Consider the following 21,914-nt stretch of genomic DNA (forward strand, 5'->3'; position numbering starts at 1 on the left):
CACTCTTGGGTCACTACAGAACGCTACGCGGCACCTGCTGCACATTACATGGGACAATCTTTGCTAGCTGCTGCTATTCCAGAGCGCATGGTCGCATCTACACACCAATGTCACTCTTGTAGAACACTGCTCTACAGCATGCCGAGAACCCACAAAACCGTAGACCACCCACCCGACAACAGCGTGATGATCCAATCCCCGGATCGCACACCCACCCTGCCTCACACATGACTCGTCCCTGAAAGAGAGCCTCGGCCGCGCTCGGCGAGTGCCACCGGCCGGCGCCGAGCCGCTGACGCCCAGCCGTCGGCAGCGACCACGCCTCACGACTTGGGCTCGAACGCCGTCGAGTCGAGCGGCTTGGTCAGCCGGAACATGTCCGTCTCCAGCTCGTCGGTGATGTAATAAAGGTAGAGCACCCAGTAGACGGCGTTCAGCGCGCCGAAGAGCAGCGGGAACACGAGGCGCGCATAGATGTCGACCACCGAGAAGCGGTCCTGCAGGTCCTTTTCCGTCAGCCGCTCCAGCTTGGTCATCACGTACTCGAAGCTGGACTTGGACTTCTTCTTGCCAAAGAGGGTGGGCATGAGCGAGTCGGTGGTGGGCTCCGGCTCCGACTGTGGCGCGGTGCCGGCGAACTCGGAGAACTCCATCTGCGCCGCCGCGATGTCCTCGTCGTCCTGCGCAGCAGGTGGCGGAGGCGTCGATTCCGTCTCCAGCGCGCCGCCACGGCCCAGCATACCCACCATCCGCTGCGGAGAGAGAGAGAGAGAGACACATGTCACAGCGGCTCGTCCTGCCCATCATCCCACGTGTAGAGAGAGAGAGGGCGAGCTGATACCTCACCTCCGCTGTGGAGAGGAGAACGCGGCCATGCTGCTGCCACCTCCTGCCGGACGCCGCTTGGCAGCAATGCTGACGGTTAAGGGGTTGGCTGACTTATGATCGATATATTATGAGATCGGTCCATGATTATGGTCTCCAGAGTTATGCACTGACAGAATTTGAGTCAACAGGGTCAGGCGAGTACGATTGCACACTCGGTAAACATTTGCCCGACGCTAGGCTGCCGAAAGAGGTTAAACAATGTCAGGGCAAGTAACGAACGTGAAGACCATCAACATGATGAGCTATGGAGCTTATACAACGACGAATCACAGGAGAGCCGACAAACATGATCTTTTGCACCTTTGGGTTCATATTTTTGGTAAGGAGCGGGATGTTCGGAAGCTGTCTCCCGCCAGGTTTGATATCCGATCCACTTTTAAGTTACACAACAGCCTGCCCTATTCATTTGAAATATTTCCTTCAGGGTAAGACATTCTTTGATTGCTGCGTTAATCCCTAACGCTGACACTGCAACATCACCGTTAGTAATCAGCACGTTAGTGCCGTAGTTACACCAATGGCATAGCTCGGCAGTAAAAAGTGAGCAGCATCCTTTGTTTGTGAGCAAGTCTGAGGGCTATCATAGGTATGAGAGCTGCACCCCTTTGCCTGCACAGCACTCGCTCTTGTCTATTCCCCCTCCCTCCACCGCCAACCGCGGCCCGCACGTGTCCCGATGTTAATTGCGGTGACATTTGTGGCGACCAATCGGAGCGCCGCTCCGGCAGCTACGGCTTCGGCTGCGGCGGCAGGGTCCGTGGGGACCAATCGGCCGATTTGATCGTCGGCTACGCCGGCCGGCCCGCCTGATAACCACGCGCGGCCGGGGGTCGCCGCCGCCACGCTGCGACTCCCTGCCGTTGGTCGAGGCCGTGTGGGAAACAGACTTTCGCGGGCAAAAGCTTCCTACCCATCTCCACCACGTACCCGTATAAGCATGACTATGCCGACCTTCTAGCCGTAATGTGAAGGCCCTACCCGCCCGTTTGCCCGCCTGTTCGCCACAACACAAATGCGTGTAGATGGCACACGAATGACTTAACCTGCTTAATGAACTTATCTTTGCTACTTGCACTGCCCTACGGCTTGGATGTTCTGAATTATACCAACAGAAACAGTCAGCACCACGCACCCCTTCTGACAAGCACACTCAGCATGCAGTTCTCCAACCATGTGATAGCTTGTGAGTGATGAGTGAGCAGTACACATTGACAAAAAGCTCAAATGCGCATAGGCAGTCAGGCATTACCGTCTCACATGTGCAAGCTGCAGATCATGCAGATGAACACTCGCACCCAACATATCCATCCAGTGCACGCAGCTAAACGCTCCCGCGCGTGCAGCGTATCGCCCGTGCCGTGGCCTTCTGCCGTGCACTTCTACACTTTGTCCATAACTCCACGATCAGGGACTTGATGCTCTGGCGCAGTCTGCACTTCAGTTCACTCTCTTCTCTTCTCTTCTCTCTTCGTCTGACGTAGCTTTCCAGTCTTCTGCCTACGCCTTGGCCTTTACCATTGTCTATACAACCTCAACAGGATGAAGCGGGGGGGGGGGGGGGGGGGCAGCGTGGGGGTTTTGCTCATTAGGAACAAATGGTATGCCCCCTCTCTGCCATCAGCTCCTGTGTTTTTCGTGTGAAGGGAGAGGTAGCCAGGTGTAGCTAGAAAAGGACGCGCTCCTCCGGTGTCTCGAGTTACCAAGAAAATGAGCCTCTTTGTCGCACACTCCTTGCAGTAATAGTTTCTGCCTCCCGGGCACCTCCGCCTTTGCATGAGAATAGTGCTAACAATGCGTGTAAGCCTGTCGCACGGTAAATCTTGGCCTTTCTCGGAATTTTGCTCGTAGAACAAAAAACAAGCTATTTGAGGAACATTTACAAGGTTTTCAGTAGAAGCCTGCTCTGTATTCCTTTTTAGGAAAAGTAGCAATCATCGTTCAACACCACCTCTCGGCGGTCGGCGGCTAATGACAGGGGGCGAGCCCGTTCATTTAGTCGTTTCCTTTGTGCTTTCACTTGAATTGCTGGTAGTTCTGGAGCAAGTTGTCTTTTCCGGCGGGTCACACCTTCCTTCAGGGGTATTTTTCTCGCGTACGCTTGGGAAATCCCAAACTTTTGAGCTAGTTTTCATGTCGAGACGCCGACTTTGTTCTCTGCTTGGCGGATGAGGCATTTTCGTACACTGCTGCTTGAGAAGCACATCCGCAGCGATAAAGTGTGGCACAGTGTGCAGCCTGCCGAGCTCATTGTGATGTAACTTAATCATGTCATCTCGCAGAATACACCATTGCCCAAAACTTTTAGTTCTATGTTTATAGTTTTGCCCTTCGGCCACTATGCCCAAAATTTGTGAGTTTATGTCGCACAAGGTAAAGGTTGGTACAATATAAAAGTTAATGGCATGGTTATTCACAGGGACGGTGATTGCCCGTGCTCGGGGCAAAACCAGGAAAAAGGAAAAAGGGGATTTTTTTCTTAGGAAAAAGGGGAAGTTTCGTGTATACGATTCACTCGATTTATTAACGTTCTGTTGGCATCCATCTATGATGAAACACAATACACATCCAAACCTAAGGAGGGGGGGGGGGAGTCGTCTCCCCGACCCTCACCGCTGGCGGGGGGGGGGGGGGGGAGCGGTCGTGGCCCTGGGCCTTACCCTTGGCTGCGCCTCTGGTCTGTGGATCAACTGTGCTTTCAGATTTGTCCTGAAGTTTAGCGCGTAGCGTTGGCTGAGACAGTGCAATGAAATGTCATGCATATGCAAAAAATAGTTGCCTTTAATTAGCCTGTACAAATCATTATACTCTTGAACACAGAGTACGTTATAAATGTAAGCATGAAAGCATGCAAGCATGGATAGCCTAGGTGTAAAATCTACCCATGGTTTGTTGCAACTTTGGGTCATGGTAACCTTGTCACATCCGCTGAGTGACATGATTACGCACATTTGACAGCGTTCAAAGGCCGGAATCCAGCAACTAGAAATAGTTAAAATCCCTTTGACACGGATTACAGACGTGCAAAAACAAAACAACAAAATTGTGCACCACCATTCAGTGTTCATCTGTTTAGCCGAATTCATATATATATATATATATATATATATATATATATATATATATATATATATATATATACTATGTAATATAATTTACCTGCCTTTTTTAATCCAAACGATCTTTGACCCTTGAGATTTTCTATTCTGATATAAAACTAACTCATCTTTGTGATTCCGTTCAAAGCTGATGGCATTCGAACCCAAGTGTTGAAAGCTTCGGACACACGTTTAGACTCGGTTTTGACCTCGGACTCTGTCTCAAATGACTCAGGCTATAACCCGGACTTAGTCCCAACTCGGATTTGGACTATGTAAATAAATAGTCAACCTCAGTTTCAGGATTAGTAAATGCTACCATCACCATAACACGAAACACCTATCTTAAGCGAACTGAAATAGACAGCTGTCGACCACTCCGTGCCTTACGGGAACTCAAACATCGTGAACACTTAGATCAACTGAGGCTTTGCCCCAGCGTACGCAGCACTTAACTTCCTGCAACGAACAGACACTCAGCAGGCCAGTGTCTGCTCCCGATCTGCGGGGATGTGTTAGCCGGGGAAGCCCGGAGCTCATTAGCCGGTCTGCTGCACACGTCTCAAATCCGCAACGCGTGCGCGAAGAGTCCACAGGTCCCGTGCCGCAGCTGAGTGGAGCGAGGTACTCACATAGGTTTAAGCGACCGGTACCCCACCATCCGGTTCGTGGGGAGGTAGGGAGGTTTAAAAGAAAACTCGCAGAACTTTCAGCGCACACAGCCCGCTAGTGTTTTGTTGCATGCATGTAGCCGTTTTATGGTGCAATTACTTGCGTGTGTGTGTATCGACTCATTGTCATGAAAGGCCGCTGCAAACATCATACGAGCACATGATGACATTAGTGATGGTGATGCTGGCCAAAATCCCGAGCACTCCGGCTCTGAGTCAGACGCATGGAGCCGTGGAAATGCTTAGACTCTGCCCGGACACGACTCCAGCATTAACGATGTTCTAGGGGCGAATTCTTGACTCGGGCTCATGCCCATTATCAACGCAGCTCGGCTTTGGATACAGCTCCAACGTATGCAGCGTCTGAACGGTCGATTCCTGGCTCACGTCCATCCTCAAATGCAGCCCGACCCCGACTCGGACCGGGGCTCCCCATTCAGACCCCGCGTAGTCTGAGGAGCATGACTTGCCGAGGCGGGGAGCGTGAACAGCTGATGTGAGGACCGCTACAGCTGAGGTGAGGACTGCTGCACTCAGTCAGCCCCAGCCGACGGGTTGCGCCGCACAGACCATCGAGGTGACTCGGCTCGACGGAAAACAATCCGCCGGGAGACAGCAGTCCGCATTCGCCGCTCTCTCCAACGCGCCCACGCTCTAGCCCCATAGGTTTTGACTCGGCCGCTGCCTCTCGGCACTTCCATTGTCTCTCAATATTGCCCATCGTTTTGATTTATCGCCGCTGGCGCGGCGTGGGCCCGTTGATCGCAGTTCGAGCTGTTGCGGCCAGCTGTGCGACGATGTTTCTGCCCTCAGCAACGTCGACGTCAGCTGGCCAAAACTGCTGACCGCCAGCTGAGTTAAGCCGTGGAAAGTTGCCGGCGTCGTTGACACATTTGGACGTGTTGAGTTTTATGTTTTCACCTACCATACCCCCGGCCAAAGTCGCGGGAGAGTGCAGATATAAGGACATGAGCGAGGCATTAATGATAGACATTGGCTGGTTTGTAGCAAACACTGGTCCAAATGGCTTATAAAAAAATAAACACTGTTGATATGCAATGTACACCTGAAAGGCAATTAAACCCTACATCGCAAGAACACAGGAAGCCACAATATGAAAACACATCGTTAAAAACCTCAACAATAATACCTTTATCTTTCGACGTTTCATCCCTTCGAGCCCCGTGAATTCCCCCAAAGTCCGTTTTCCACGAGACGCATGCCCAACGTTGACAACCTGACTCTCGAGACCACCAAACCAATGAGCAATGACTCCGCGACCCAACGACGATTTGTGCTCGCAGGGCATGGTTGTGGGGGGGGGGGGGGGGGGTAGGACTCAATGATACCAGAAAGCCCACCACAAGCAGGTGGGTATATGCAGGACTTAATGTAAATGGCGACGGCGACAGGTGCTCGCCATAACTATGGAGCTATCTGTGGGTCAACCACTCGTAATGACTTCATCGACTTGCCGTAGATGGGGTCGAGCATTACGGTTACCTTGTTAAACCCCGGAAGTGCACCAATGCCCGACAGCTCGCCGCAACCGCTGGGTGAGACAGGTAACAAATTAAGGGGCATCAAAGCACTGCCTATAAAATCCATTCCATTGTACTGAGGTGAGCAATGCGTGTTAGGGATTGCAAACTGACGGAGACATATATTTAAAGCTGTCCAACAGGGAAGTCGAAAGTAGAAACGGTTGATTTCCCACATAGAGCGTTTTCTTTCGCCTGTGCTAAGGACATAAAAAAAGAGCGGTATGAGAAAATGCGGCCTTCATATCAACCCTCAGTTGGACCACTTTATCAGCGCCATCACAAATTTTGCAATGACCTTCGAGAAAAGATCCCTCTGAGGGTGGGTTTCCAGTGAAGGGCGCTGGAAATGTCGGCCATGGACATTGATCCTGTCTCCCGGCCGCTGGTCAAGGCAGAGATTGCGAAGCGTACGTAGTCTTGAGAAGAGTTTCTGCTTTCGCAAAACCAGTCAATGAAACCAATAATGCGCTTCAGTTGGACAATTGGATTGGACGGCGAAGTCGCTGTCGCCTCTGCTGTCATGACAGCGCTTTCACAGGCCGAATCGAAGCATCCAGAGTACGTCTCCGGAAGCGAAGTGGCACGCTTCGGGTGCACGATTGGCCGCCGCACGCGGCAGATCGCCAATGGCTGCCCGACCGACCCCTTCCCCTTCCCCCGCCGCCCAGGGCGGCTCAACATCGACACGCCCACCATCGTGTCACGCCCTGGGAACCCGCCACCGCCCGCGGCCGCGTGTCGGCATCATCAGGGCGGCAGTCCACGGCTCTGGCGCGAGACGAGTGGAGGATGGGTGGCAGGCGCAGGAGCGGGGGCTGCCGCCTCACGTAGACACCATGGGAGTTGGCCGACGGGAGTGTTGCTGTTCAGATGTGAAGGGAACGTCTAGTGCATGACATGAGAGGAAAAGAGAGCAATAGAGGAAAAGAGAGCGAGAAAGGAAAAGAGGAAGTCATGGAAAAGATGAAACAGTAAAGGAGAGAATGGAAGGAGAGGAGAAGGGAAGAGAGAGAGAGAGAGAGAGAGAGAGAGAGAGAGAGAGAGAGAGAGAGAGAGAGAGAGAGAGAGAGAGAGAGAGAGAGAGAGAGAGAGAGAGAGAGAGAGAGAGAGAGAGAGAGGGGAGAGAGGAGTAGGGGATTCACAAACGTTTATGACGCACGTGCTTTGAACCCGACCATTCAGCGACAAAGCAGGGAACGTAAAACACCTCCGTTATAGGTCCTCGAATCTGCAATGTAGGAAATGTGATTGTGCGTTGCTCCATCCCATTGAAACAGAGTCGTTAAAAGCCTGCTCTCCTTTGAGAGCCGATTGAATGCGCTGGAGACCATGTTTGTCTTCAGAAGAAGCCATTTCATTTCCATACAAACGGTCAAAGTCATTTCCTCCCATGCACAAAACGACCATTGAACAAAGCACGGTTGCGAAGTGTTATTTAATTATCTACGTTGAGTAAACAAGCTGTGGTAAGAAAACGAAAAGAGCTAAGTCTTCACAAAAATTCGTCTGCCAGTCATTCTGTTTATGTTAAGCCATTGCTTTCGCAAACTGTTCAATGGAGCAACACCCGTTTCATACCGCTTTATGTTTTATTACGGCGCATTAGCTAACTCACTACGCAGTGTCCATCAGCAACATATGCCTATAAAAGTAGAACACTGCCGAACACAACCGGCAGTTGTCTGTGGTGCACTGAGTGTCAAGCTCCCATTTTGCTCGACGCGAAGGAATAGCTGGAACTATGTCTATCGTGAAAAATTGTAATTTTACTGTACGCCTCAGACAAAAACTGTGAACCTACAGACGTTCTGAACAACATCTGTTGCACTTCATTGAAAGGTCAGTCATTCCACACATAACAGTATACGCAGGGTGACAATATGCTTCCTAACAGGACTTTTGTATTTGATGGAGTTTAATCCCAGTGCCACATCTTTTGCTGACCGAATTTTTTCGTGAACATAAACGCTGATAAGCTAAAGTTTGCACCAGACTTCGCGGAGCACCAACTGCCGGACATAGGCAAAGACATGAACAATCGTTTTTAATATAGCGCCAAAGAAAAGCATAGTAAAGAGGCAGACATGTGCTCAGATACAAAAACGTTCGCGGAGAGGATACGATAGGCAATTCGACCTTGCGACCAAATCATTACCGTATTCTTTAAGGGCGCGCACGCCTAAAAACCCAGGGTTCCCCTGGTGTGCTCACACCTTAATTAATACATGGCATCCACATTGTATGCGCCTGACAATATATTGACAGCTCAGACATGCAGGAAGACGCGTAAAAGGGGACCGAGAACATGCGGTACTGCTTTACCACATGAAAGAAATGACGCGTGCTTGCAGCACGGTAAAGTCAGCTGATAACGACAACTTTTACTTTGCTCCCCATTGAGAAGTGCTATGTAGCCCTGCGTACACTTGTTATATTGGAAGGAAAGAATAGTATTATCGGAAGTATTGCCTTGATATCCCCATGAAAAATAGCATTCAATTTTTGTTGAATAGCGATCACGCATGGTAGGCACGAGCCCCATATTGCAGTGCACAAGAGGCATCATAATGTTGTTTCCACTAGCAATGCGTCATATCAAACACAGCAGGAGGTAGAGCATTAATAAACATTACCCCACTGCGATTGGCGTGGTATAAACAAGATCTGTCTATTCTGGGTCGCTGTAATGCCAAATCTCTTTCTACCGAATGTTCTCGAAACTTTTTTAAACGATTCCCCGACATGTTCGACGCAGATGCGGTAAAACAGACTCTTGCATACTGGCCGCGTTCCTGTTCATAGGTATCCATTACCTACAGAGCTAGCCATCCACAAGATACAAGATGAATGATCCTTTAATTAAAAGATCATTAAAGCCCATCTTGCGCCGCACGACACCGAAGTAATAGCGCAACCAGCACCTAACGCCCTCGACCAATCCACACCATTGCCAGGCCTGGTATTATCCTGGAATTGGAGTGAACTAGAGGCATGGGCAGAAAAGAAGACATGCTTATTAAGAGTTTCGTGTCGTATAATAAACTTAGCGAGGTTCTAAAAAGGTAATAAAAAAGCAAGGTTCAAATTCTACACAGCTCTAACAACGCAAACAACAATGAGCGAGCAAGCACCTTAACACAAAAATGCGCAAAATTCTCCGTCGACAATTCTAGAGCACACCAATACTGTCTTCATTTACTTCTGAATCTCCTGAAAGTGGAATTCCTTTACTTCAACCATCGAGGAGATTTGGAGCAAATCTAGTCTGAATTTCAAAGAAAGGTTCGGAACATTTACCTGCATTATGTTCCACACAAAACCCTGAAAGAGTATTTGCGAACCAAAACAAATGAACGACAGCGGCAGTGGAGGCGAGAGACCAATAGCAAGAACAAGAGTGAGGGAGAGCGCGGGAAAGAGAGGCGGAAGAAGAGGCGGGAATTCCCACACCTTTTCACGGAATGGATTTCGCAGGTTTTGCAATTTTCACCTGACGGAAGAGGTGGATTGCGGAAATCCCGGGCGATGACTCATGATGTCAGATGTCTCATGCGGCGTGTTTCCAGCCATATCACGTCGCCCACGTCCGTGGATGAGGAATATCACGCCACCTTCCTCATCTTTTACCCATATCTGTGATAGCGGCGTGATGAAGAGGACAGGCCGAGCCTCCAGAGCACCTCGGCGGCCGCCGAGTCCGCGGTCGCCCGTAATATGCCTCACGGTGTTCTGCCAGCCCGCCATGCGGGTGTCTCACCTCACATCGCGCCACTGACATGGCGGCACGGGACATGGCGGGCCTAAGGTCGTTCGGGGGAACGGAGCACACACGCCATGACGGGCGCTACTCTTCCAGCCTGAAGGTGGAGGCTGTGACTGATTGATCTCTGAAGAGTCGCAAGGTCGAGCTCACTGCGGCTCGCTTACATCAGCTCTTTCTTGGCAAAGCCCATGGATACGGCCAGCCCACTATGAGACGGTGGTCATGGTCGGTACACATATCGGTGTTTGGTTACGTTTAGCTGATTGCTTTCCGGCACCAATGGTCTGCACATTAGGTCGGTGGAAATTCTCTATTGACTGTGAGCCGCATATGAGGCCGATGACCAGCCGTATCGGATCTCGAATCATTCTTAAGGTGATGCCACGACTTTGGAAGTGTATTTATCTTAAAGCAAGCTTGTTTCCCCGTCTCAGGGTTTCCGCCCGTCTCGCCCTTCGGCTCTAACATGCATTTTATCGAGCATGTTTTCAACTGGCTGCGATACATGTCGGGAGCCACGACCTGCCAGCACAGAACCTGCCAGCCTGTGATGGATCTGTTCTTTCCGTTCCCCACAAAGGTCAGCTGCCACCTGTAAATTTATGGACCAAAAAGCTTGCGGTCGGCCCAATCAGGGACAGACATATCTACAACAGAACATTTAAGGGCCTCGGCACCGCCCACGTCATGCGCATCTATGAGAACAAATTAACGTACCTTATGCCTCTCTGTGTACAGCCTTTTAAGCTCTTCCAAATTGGTCTTCTTGTCTTTGAGCCGTTTCTCAATGAAGTTGATGGTGGCGAATTCCACCATAGATGCAAAAACGAACGCGAAACACATGATGACCCACCTGAAAACGACAGTTTTTTTAAAGAAAATAAGCATACTGTTAGCTGATGCTGATTGAGACCATGCACAACATGCCAAATTAGACAACACATTTTCGTAAACTGTGCTCCCAATGTTGCCAAGAAGCGATTACGCATATCATAAAACAATGAATGTAATTGGCTTCTGCTCTGTGGCTAAATGATCACAATCTTCCACAACTATGATCGCAAGTCAAAATAAAACCGATAGTGCAAGTCAATCTGACAACTAGGACAAACGCTTGTGACTCAATTACTCTCATTTACACTCAACCACTCCAAGAGCAGTCCACACAACACGTACACCGTCCTTAAAAGGTGATTGCGCTCGGCAAGCGTGGGTGGTGAACACCCAAAAAGTTCGGCAAACAGGGTGGTTTCCTAAAATAGAGAAAAGCCATAATTGCTTGCCTGTCTCGACATCCCGAACTTGACACTTACGGGGGAGATAACTCAACTATGTCAAAGCATTTTTAAGCATTGCCCTCTCCAATTTCTCTCGTAGCTAAACAGGTCATCTTCAGCACGCGGTAGTTTGGTTTTCATTCCGCGGCCTCCAAGTACCAACAGCAGCGTGTCGTAGGCAGCACCGATCAGCAGGGCGACACGGGTACCCACCAGTCGAGCGCCGTGGCGTAGCTGACCCGCGGCCAACTGCTCCTGCTGCCGAACCCAAGCGTCGTCATGGTCAGCACCGTTGTAATGCCTGCAAAGTGGAGCATGCTGTAGAACCGGCCGTCATCGCAGAGAGGCTGCTAACCGTTTTCATGAAGTTTCTAAGATGTATAGCGTTTTAATGATTCGACGTTCGGGCACGCTCAGGTGATGTTAACAGTTTGTGCCTGCAGACGTTCATACGATTATGGATCTACATCATATGTCATGGGTAAAAAGGGATATGCGGAAATAACACATGTGAACATCTAATTTTTGAGTTGTTTGTAAAAATGTTCGTCTCAATGGCAGACGCTGCGAGACGAGACGCCGGGAGAGCCGGTCCTCGGCTGAAATGTCACAAACATTGTCCAGTTCACAGCCATGTCACGGAATGGTCCTAATGACCCTGATGAATGGCCCTCGATCCTGACCCAGATCATGTGTGTCAATTTCTCAAAATACATGGGAACCCGAGTCGTGAAAATCGCCGAAAAACGGGCTATAAAAGAAAAAGAAGTTCGCCCAGACATGTATTACATGTGCCTCAAGTGAACGTGGGTGCTCGCAAAATGCACAAATGGAAGTGTGGGACATGACATCAGCTCGGTGTAACCGCATGGGTTACGTGAGGCAGAGAGGATGTAACTTTCTCTTGTACACTGAAGCGTTAAATTTGTGTATAGGATACCATTACGTGATTACATACTCAGCCTGTGTTAAGCGCATGTTTTAGGCATACACGAGTTCCTGATTGGTGAAGCAGACACATATGATCACGCGCTCGGGCAGCCGGACGAATGCTAGTCGCTCGGATGTAGGAGGGGGCACCTTGACCTCCCAATATCTCAAAAACAAAGAGAGCTAGAGACAGCAAGTTCACAGAGTAAGTAGTATTCACAGAGTCGCTGTATGGACTCAAATATGCCAAGGCTTGGGATTACTACGTCATGAACTTTGGGTCAAATAGGCTTAAACAAAGTCGGACTCTTCGCCCGCATCCGAAGCCAACTCTGATCCTCTCATGCACTCTCCTTTAGCGTAGATCCCTGTTCTAAGCAAAAGGTCACGGGCGCTTATTTCAGGTCCGTGGCCTTATTGCACTTTCAGGAGGTCATGGTGATGTTTTATTCTTGTTTCCTTGTTAATTTCACCTTCACGGTCACGGATTACCCTGGGCCATATGTTCCTAACATCACAAGGATCAATGGGTTATCTTAGGCCGGCAGCTTCAACTGACCTTGATGCAATACAAATATGATGTATGTTGACGTCCCTCGGATCAAGAGGCCGCAATTGAGCGTCAAAATTTACCTCATAAAGCAAGTTTTCCAGTAAAAAACGCTGATTGGTTTTAGCTTTGGTCTAGCCTCATGCCTGACCCAAAGCCAATGCAGTTAGTTGTACTACCAAATCTAATTGACGTCTTGTCTAAGAAAATATCTCAAACGCGGATGGCGTTGTCCAACACTCCGTCGTTTCATTAGATTGAGCGATTCCCTAGGAAAAGCCTTCGCATACAGCCATGGCCTGAATTTGCCGTGAAATGAGTCAGTGGCTTTGCAAGATGTACGCAAACTGTATGTTAAAAATCGGCTTTTCGGCTGCTAGCAGCTATGTATAGTTTGCCATGGGTATGCCGCGGCGTTTGAAATGGATGCTGAAAACTATTCATTGTGAGGCCCATTTAACCTCCACCAGAGCGCGTGTTAGTGCTACGCGGTGGTCTCGTGTGCCGATCGGCATGGCTGCAAGTCCTGATCAGAGGTTTTCTTCACGATCCAATATAAGAATTGGTGGCTTGGTGAACTAGCTCATCTGGAAGCTCTGTTGCCGATGCTGCTTGCCAACGACGATGCCACAGACAACGCCATGCAAGTTCCGGGCCTCGAGGCATCATCAGATATCTTCGCGGCTGCCACATGGCATGGCTGCCAGCTTCGGACCATCGAGCTGCCATGGCACCGCGTCAGTATGATGAGGGGTACAGCGCTGTGCCATCAGGTCGAAGGGTACAGCGCTGTGCCATCAGGTCGAAGGCCACAGCGCCGTGCAATAAGGTCAAATTGTACAGCGCTGTGCCACCAGGTCGATCTGACACAGGGGGAGCGGTCGGGCCGGGGATGTGGACTTCCCACTCTGGGGCATGCCTGTCAATCAAATGTTTGAAATTGGCCTGGAACGTATCCCCCGCCCACTGGGAGAAAACAGCATTAGAACAGACAGATTTTGTAGCGCATCGACGATTGTTCGGCGATATTTATGCATGACAAAGATGCGCACTCTGTGCTGGCTCAATACAAACACTGAACTAGCAGAATATACAAGCGATCTATTTTGTGCCCTGCGCTGCGGCACAAAGGACAAATCTGAGCGCTTTCGTGCTGACATTGAACCGGTTTCAATGCTTTTACCTAAAGTCCCTTGATTTTTTTTACGGATAGTGCTATGACCGTAGCAGGCGGCTGCCAGATGCATGATATAAAATGGACTTACTACGATATCAAGAAAAAGGGCAAGTGAAAGATCAAAACCAGCTAAAAAGGGGCGCTAAATAAACTTTAACTTACCATGTTCATACTCGACGTACCAATGCAGAAAATAGCTGTCCAGTGTTTACTCCAATTTCGGTCGATGCCAATGCCTTTGCACGGCAAGTAAAACGCAAAAATGGATATTGCTTCAAGTTAAGCGCGATGAGCATAACATCGCCGGCATATTAGTAACTACCAGAGGCCCGGATGTCAGCCAACAGAAGTCCAGAGGTCAGCCAACAGAGGTCCGGCACCCTCCTTGAGGCACAGATTTGTCGTTTTCACCATTAAGGGCTCACGACAGATAAGAGTGATGTGTAATTGCCGAGCTCTGGGCCCCTTACTTACGAAAATACTAACTGCGGCCGCAACGATTAATGATAGCACCCAGCATGTCCAGTTCATGATAGCGCCCAGCATGTCCAGTAAATGATAGCGCCCAGCATGTGCGATTATGTCATCAACTGGCTGGAAAGTTCATGTCCCTGCTGATACATGAATCGCCTGGCTGAGCCTTCTCGATCATATTGGTGAATCTCGTGATGACGTCTGGGTTCGAGTAAGATCGACGATAAGGAAAATGAGATTACGAACACGGCAAGCAGTATCCATTACCTTGTCATCCACAGTGCTAGGAAGCAGAGCCATGAACAAACAACGGCGGTTAGCAGGAATGTCACGGCTCCGGAATTATGCATAGCATGGAAATCTCCCAGCTACAGCCTTTTCGTTTTATCGGCACCAAAGGTCGGGAATTTTAACGACGTTAAAAGATACCATCAGATTTACGGCAACCCACCAGCCAAGCTCACCAGAAATCCCTAAAAGATTTTCTGTTCCCAGCCGTGCTGGCCGTCTTTACAAAATGAAAGGCCACGACTAACATAGTTTTGGAGACTGAAGTGACTAAATCACCGTTAAAGTTGAAAATTGAATAATAACGGGCCATCTGATTTACGGCAGATAAAGTGAGCATTATCATATCGCAAACGCATACAATGTAACGTGCAACAGCTTCAATTCAGTACAGCACAGTGCAGTGCATGGTCTAATCCTTCGCTGTGCATATCTTGGACAGTGAGATGCATCCAAATGCATTCATGCTGCCGTTTTAAATAATGAGCCCATGTTCAGATGGTGGGTCGTCAGATGTCGCCTACAAGCTACAAGCAGCCCAAGGGGGATCATGCGAACACGCATCAGATTTAAAACACCAGATGCGGTGGCCCCGCCCCGCGGGAAGTCGGAGCCAATTATGGACGTCAGCGAGCGGCGGAGATGGAGAGTCGGTGGCTGGCGGCCTCGATTTAAATCACGGCTGACGCTGTGCCTTTGGGGCATTGCCCACGTAACCAGCCTGTGATCCAGCCTGTAACCAGCCTGTGATCCAGCCTGTAACCAGCCCGTGATCCGGCCTGTAACCAGCCTGTGTCCAGCCTGTAACCAGCCTGTGATCCAACCTGTAACCAGCCTGCGCGGAAGCGATTTTGGTCGCATTTGTCAAACGCTTCCACGTTTGGGTTTAGTTTTCGTGCCCATAGCAACCAGGAAATTCAGCTGACTTCAGCCTCGGTGAAGTTCTGAAAGGAAAATCGCCCAATTCGCCTGCGGGCATATGTACACCGGATCACAATGGAGGTGAGGATGTCTCACGCTGGTCGACGCTTGGAACCAAAGCCGTGACACGTTCGTCGTTAGGAACGCCGGACGTCCAGGACGATGGCCATTTCACCGCCACTGATAGATTCCGTAATCGAATAAAGCCGCGCCGATTTGCAGTAATGAGGAGGGCGTCCCACGTGGTCTGGCCCTTCATTTCGCACGATACGATTATAAGCGGCCGGGTGAAGCAGGCTTGCCGCCGAGCGCGCGCGACCGCCTGTGGCCTCCGGGGCTAGGCAGCCGCATCGGCTGACCAAGCGGCTGGCCGCGGCATTGCACTGTGTTATGCACAACATGGTGTCCCGCTTCCGAGCAAAGATCGATGCACTGCGAAGTTGACACGAATCTAATTACATCCAGCCAGCCATATGTACATCGCAGGTGCTGGGGCCTATTTATGTCAATGCCGTGTTGCGTGTTAAGTCTTCAAAGTCTTGTTAGGTCTTGTGTATCATATCTTGCACAAAGACTTCAGCAATATACGCAAGAGAAAATAGTTCCCTGTTTGTCAGTGGGACACGGCATTTGTGGGCATGCCTCGGTACTATTTCTGAAACGGCATGTTTGAATAACAGCGCACTGGCTTTCTTAACGTTCAGCAACGAATTGACATTCCGGCAAATGAAGTTTATTAGAATGCCTGGAATTTTAACACGAAGTCTCTGATTCACGCCTCCAACCGAGCAAAATGTTTTCTAACTCTGGGCCTCCCTTGAGCTCTTGGGTGCCCAAGGGAGGCCCACTGTTGGCTCTTGGGAGCTTAACTGCCGGAAACGACCACAAACGCACAAATTCCACCCAATGTGTAAGGGCTTACTTCAAGTGCTTAACTTCAAGTAAACTAGCGACTACACTGGGATGGATACTGTTTTCGACACACGGACACTACAAGTCCAAAGGCAAGCAGTACAGTTTGCAAATTGCAAGCCGCGGGTCTTTACACGCCATCCTTCTAAACCAATAAATGATTATATTGGAAACGGCAAAAACGTCAAAGCGTGCAATTTACTTTTTTTTGCACAGAGAATAACGAGGTAGTTTGATAACACTTGATGCTATCGCACTTAAATTTTCCAGTCATCTTACGGCATGTTTGTACTTCTTAAACAAGCTGGCCTCCCTTCACAGCAAGCAAAAATCCGCCGCAAAATTCGCTTCGGAAGCAGCCAGACCATACTACTCGCATTATTGATCAAGTCTCATATTCTTGCATACATCACCTGACAGCTTTCGTATTATTACTTAGCAAATTTCATTTTTTTCATAAACTAATACCAATAAATCATTACTTCAATTTCAACCAATCCATCAATCTTATATCAATCTTCAATCGACAACAAAAACAATAACTATCTAATTTGTCGTGGCCTTTTCGTTCAGCCTTCGACAGTACCAATCGGTTTAAGATAGTAACCAAACGAAGGCGCAAAGGGCCACCACCCACACAGTTACCCTCTGTCCATATATAGTCGGCTCCCAGCCAGCCGGCAAAACAACCACGCCGCTAGATGGGTCGAGGGAAGGGGAAAGAGCAGGCACGGCATACAGGCGGTGACACGCTCTCTTCTGCGCGGCCCGGACGGGAGTAGCTAGCGCCTGTGCCATTAAGAGCGCGGGACGCTAGCTCCCGGGCCGACATGATGGATGCGCCTGGAGGCGAGCCTCGCAGGATCGGTACGAGTATCCGGCAGACTCGCCAGTGCCATCAGTGAACGCAGCATGAACAATCAAAGGTCGGGCGTGGGAGACGGGTGAAGAGGGTGCCAGAGTTTGACCGTCTGTGGGTGTGGGTGGAGGAGAAATGTCAGAGATGGCATGACCGCGTATGGCAGTGCTGAGGGTGGAGGGTGAATGCATCAGACCAGCCCAGCAGTCGCTTGGACCACCCAGGCTTTGTCGGAGCTGTCCGCGCCTTCTTCCCACGCCTGATCAGGCAGTCTGGCCCGCGCAAGTGAGAGCCCTTCTAAGAGCCCTACTGAGAGAACTACCGTGTCCCCATAGAAGCTGACCCTGCCGTGCCCTCATAAAGACTGGCCCTGTCGTGTCCCCACCGAAGCTGGCCTTGCCGCGTCTTCACTGAGGATAACCCTGCCGTGTCCTCACCGAGACTGACACTGCCGTGTCCTCACGGCACCTATCTGCCGTGTCCTCACCAAGGCTGACCCTTCCGGGGACGTCGCGCTTGGTGATCCAGAAGCTGACCCAGGAACAGCTGACGATCAGCACACAGGGGATGTACACTTGCAGCAAGAAGTAGCCGGTGAGCCGCTTCAGGTGGAAGTGCACCACCAGCGTGGACTTCTCCTCTGGGGGCAGATGGTGTTGGCTGTAGCGGTGAGGCATCCTTCCAGACGGCTCCACATGGTTCATACGCACACGCCTGGCGCACGCGTCGGGGTGTGATTGGACGACGTGAGGCTGCTTTAGATTGGAGGATACTCTTGTTCCAGTAAGACGCCTTGTGCGGCGCGGTGCGAGTGAACGATAACAGATGTGACAGCCGTCAGTCGTTACACTTCAACAGTATTTATCAAGGCGTTGGAAGGTCTACACTTCATGATAATCAAACAGACAAAATTCGCTGATGAATAATTCGAGAGCCAGTCCATTGATCGTGCGCTTGCCAAATGGCTGGCGAATATTTGGTCATGTTCGCGCCTAATTTAAAAGAAGACGTCGATGTATTTGCGACAATTTTGTTGTTTGGATCTGGGATAAACGTATTACAAAAAAACAATTACTTTTGCCACAAAAATTTGTTTACAATAGACAGGACGGCGCGCCCGTGCCGTTGATGTATAGTTTGTAGTTCTTTGGCTGGCACGACCTGGACAAATTACAAGACCTCTGAAATGAATACGGCGTGATGCAATCAAACACCCAGCAGCTGGGGCGGTTCCATCAATTTTTTTCCAAAGGAACTGACAAATTTAGAGGGCTTGCGTCCCATCCCCTATGTAAAAATTTGTTTTTATTTTATCCACCTTGCTCTCAAAAGAGCCTCTCACTTAGGCATACGTATGCCATTAAATAAGACATCCGACTGCCCCAGTGATCGGTAATTAGGGTAATCAAGGCCTCCTCTTAAACAGGCAGGGTTTCTTGTTCTTTTCATGCTTCCTCTTATCCATCTGATGGAGACTCCTTTCGACCATCTGTGGTCTCCTGCCGACCATTAGGGCCTGAGGTCGGCCATCTAGGTCTCCTACTGGCTGGAAATTGTCTCCTGAGTGCCTTAAGGCCCGATTTTTTTCATATTTGCTGGGACCTCGGTCATTTGCAACATGCTATCGGTATGATAGAGGAGAGACTTCTGACGTTAGCAAGGAAATAAAAAGGTGTGTTGTCTGTCACGAAGTGTAGTGGTTGGGCGGCACCTTTGTTAATCAGAATTAAAGCGCTCTGGCGATGTTCAACCAAAAAATGTCACGAAAAGTGGGGGTGTCCACCTCTCCTCTCCCTCCTTTCCCCCCGGGTTATTGCGAGACTTACACCTGCTGTTGTATGACACAACAAGTTCGCTACCGATAAAGCATTAATGATTTACCCTGCATAAATGCTGAGGATTCGAACCATGTTTACCTCAGCACATTACCGTCGCGGCAGAACGCCAATGCCTTCAACGATCGCGCAAGTGCACCTCAGTACGCCAGGCTCACCAGGCTCACCGCCTCGCACTCACCGCCTCGCATCGTAGGCGCGATGCTCTCGAACGGCGTGATGTTTCTGATGTGATATTGAGCCAGGCTGACGTCACCTTTGATGGACACCGACACGCCGTGGTCCCAGCGGTAGATGACGTCCCTCGTCGTGTATCCATCTGAAACGGCGTGCCCCAGTATGCCGTACTGACAACGCTGCTGGGCTCGTTCATCCCAGTGGACGACCCAGGTAAGATGGACGAGTTTAGGGTAGCGCGGATGGTGAGTTGGAATGTTTGAGTGAGTAGTCGTTCGTTTCCTTTCATTGCGAGACAAGCAGCGGGCAACCTACAGGCCAGCAGAGGGTATGAACGCTCATGCAAACCACTGCGCAGGTCTCCCCTGAAAGCGCGTATTCAGCCACATTCAATATTGAGAGTACGCCAATTCTTTACATATTCTGATTTCGCTCTAAATACTTCTTCGGGGCGAGCAAGATGCCTTCAGGTGCCTTACTCTCTCCTAAACAGAGGAGCCTTCTGATACCGTGCTTTGGGGACCCACTGCAGCCTTCAGTCCCAGAGAGCCAGCTTGGTCAACAGAGGGGTCTGCTTGGCCTCTGGAGGGGAGAGGTAAGGGGCACCGTTGGTCCGTTCGCCCTCTTGGAAAATGCAACTAATTTCATTTTTCCAACAGCCATGTTTGGTGTATTCGTGTGCATTTAACACCTATAATGAGTACGCATTATGTATGCATTACGAAGCAAGACCTTATTTTTCCTTAAGCTTTTCGATTGTGTTTTACACAACAACGACCATGCTTCGTAATACGATGAAGCCGGCAAGCAAAACGGAATGATTCATGTCTCATTGCATTAACATTACAAATATTATCAATGTGCAGCGGACCCCCCACGAAATATAGTGCATGGTTATTTTTAAAGTCACTTTAAGTTTTATTTCAGGTGACGAGTCAAGCTGAACTGGCCCCACCAGTTCTATGAAGGAACGGACTCTGGCTTAGTCCAAGCCGGACTAGGTTGATGCCTGATGCGCCTGTGACGAATACCCGTGTGAGCATGTCACGCAGTCGGGGGATAGAGCTGCCCGCCCTCCTGCTGTTCACGTCACGGCCCTCCTGGCCTTAACACACGGCCTCGTCATGGAGCCACTTGTAGTCAGCCCTGGTGGCCTCTTTAGGCCGACTTCAGCATATTTTAAAACTTAACACTCGATCTGACGAACGTAGATTTAATTCAACGCGTCTTTCCCCCATTGTTTCCGCTTGTGTCACTTCTCGTCTGCTGACTTCGTTTTAGTGAGGACCAGGGAATTCTGAACCGCTGCATTTGAGCTCGTGAAAAGCTAGGGTGAAATTGAATAGCAAGTGGCTTCACCTTCACCAGTGCCGGCCGTATTCCCGGTAGGGCCGTAACAGAGATAATATATAGAAATGAAAATGAAACGAGCGTGGAGCGCCGGCCTATCGGCTGACTTTTCTCGGGTAGTTAGCCCGCGGGCTTCACGGTCCGTCTGGTGTGACCCACGTGGCATGGATATTGAATCGATCCGTCATTTATCACGAGGTGCAGCATATGGTTCTCCATGCCCAATTTGTGGTGCTGGCACCCATTTATTTTGCTTGCTCAGCCCTAACGCGTGACATTTAACACTCAGGGCAGGCCAGGGTGCGTCTATCCTTCCACATATTCTCACGTTCTTCCCCTCAGTTTCCCGGTCTTGGCAGCTTGTGTAGTCTTAGCCGCCTTGCGCGGTATGCATTTAAACATTTCTCGAAATGGCAGGCACTGCCGCTCGGTCAGCGCTTTTTCTGAAACAGTTCTCTGTCCGCAAATCTCCCTCGCTCGTTGTCTGTTTGTCCGCCCGTTTCACCGTCGCCATATTGGCTTGCATATCCCGTCACGACATGATGCCTTCTCTTCGTTTGTCAGATCCCTGTTTACGGGTTTCATTCTATTTACGTTGTTTCGCCCCAAAACCGTCCCTAGGATTCCGAAATCGCCATCATGCCCTCATTTCTTGGTTTATTTGCTGCTCCAGATGTTGGGGCCTTTGTACCTCCGTCTATACACTTGAGAATGTTCTACAAACCACTCCTCAACTATTGTTTTAAGCAGTCACTCCGTTTCTGTGTCACTCTATCACTATGCGACTCCACCAATATGCCACTCCGCCACACCGTCACTCCGTCACACTGTCACTGTTTCACTGTCACTTCGCTACAGTGCCACTTCATTGCACTGTCACTCCGCCACTCTCTTGGCGAGCCTCCGTCTCCCCTTTTCACAGCCTTCAACTATCCACCCCTCCTTACGTACGGATCTCTGACTCACCATTCACCCTTCTCTCCAACGGGACGTACTCCTGATCCTCCCTCTTGACGCCTTTGCTTCATCCAGGTCACGTCTCGCCGTCTTCCACTTCCGCTAGGTCAGCTAGAAAAAGACTTTAAGGTCGCGCATAACCAGGCAAAGGCTAAACGGTGACATGGATTGCCTCCTTCCGCATCGCCAGCCCTCAAGCTAAGAGTTGTGAGAGCTGTGCTGAAAGCAATGTTTCTTTTGCCACGT

The 21,914-nt window shown here is 50.0% G+C and overlaps 1 protein-coding gene across 1 annotated transcript in view; it reads right to left on the minus strand.

Moving 5' to 3' along the window:
- Positions 1 to 323: 323 nt before the first annotated feature.
- Positions 324 to 21,914, minus strand: part of LOC119094573 (gamma-aminobutyric acid receptor subunit alpha-6) — a 79,194-nt gene continuing 57,603 nt past the window's right edge. The window contains exons 9-13 of the mRNA XM_037217634.1: positions 19,366 to 19,503; positions 17,837 to 17,989; positions 11,452 to 11,539; positions 10,679 to 10,814; positions 324 to 752 (exon numbers count right to left, since the gene is read on the minus strand). Coding sequence (XP_037073529.1) covers positions 324 to 752; positions 10,679 to 10,814; positions 11,452 to 11,539; positions 17,837 to 17,989; positions 19,366 to 19,503 — 944 coding nt within the window. The remainder of the gene's footprint in view (positions 753 to 10,678; positions 10,815 to 11,451; positions 11,540 to 17,836; positions 17,990 to 19,365; positions 19,504 to 21,914) is intronic.

The sequence above is a fragment of the Pollicipes pollicipes genome, unplaced genomic scaffold (assembly GCF_011947565.3).
Source record: "Pollicipes pollicipes isolate AB1234 unplaced genomic scaffold, Ppol_2.1 Scaffold_4002;HRSCAF=4701_pilon_pilon_pilon, whole genome shotgun sequence".
Lineage (NCBI taxonomy): Eukaryota > Metazoa > Arthropoda > Thecostraca > Pollicipedomorpha > Pollicipedidae > Pollicipes > Pollicipes pollicipes.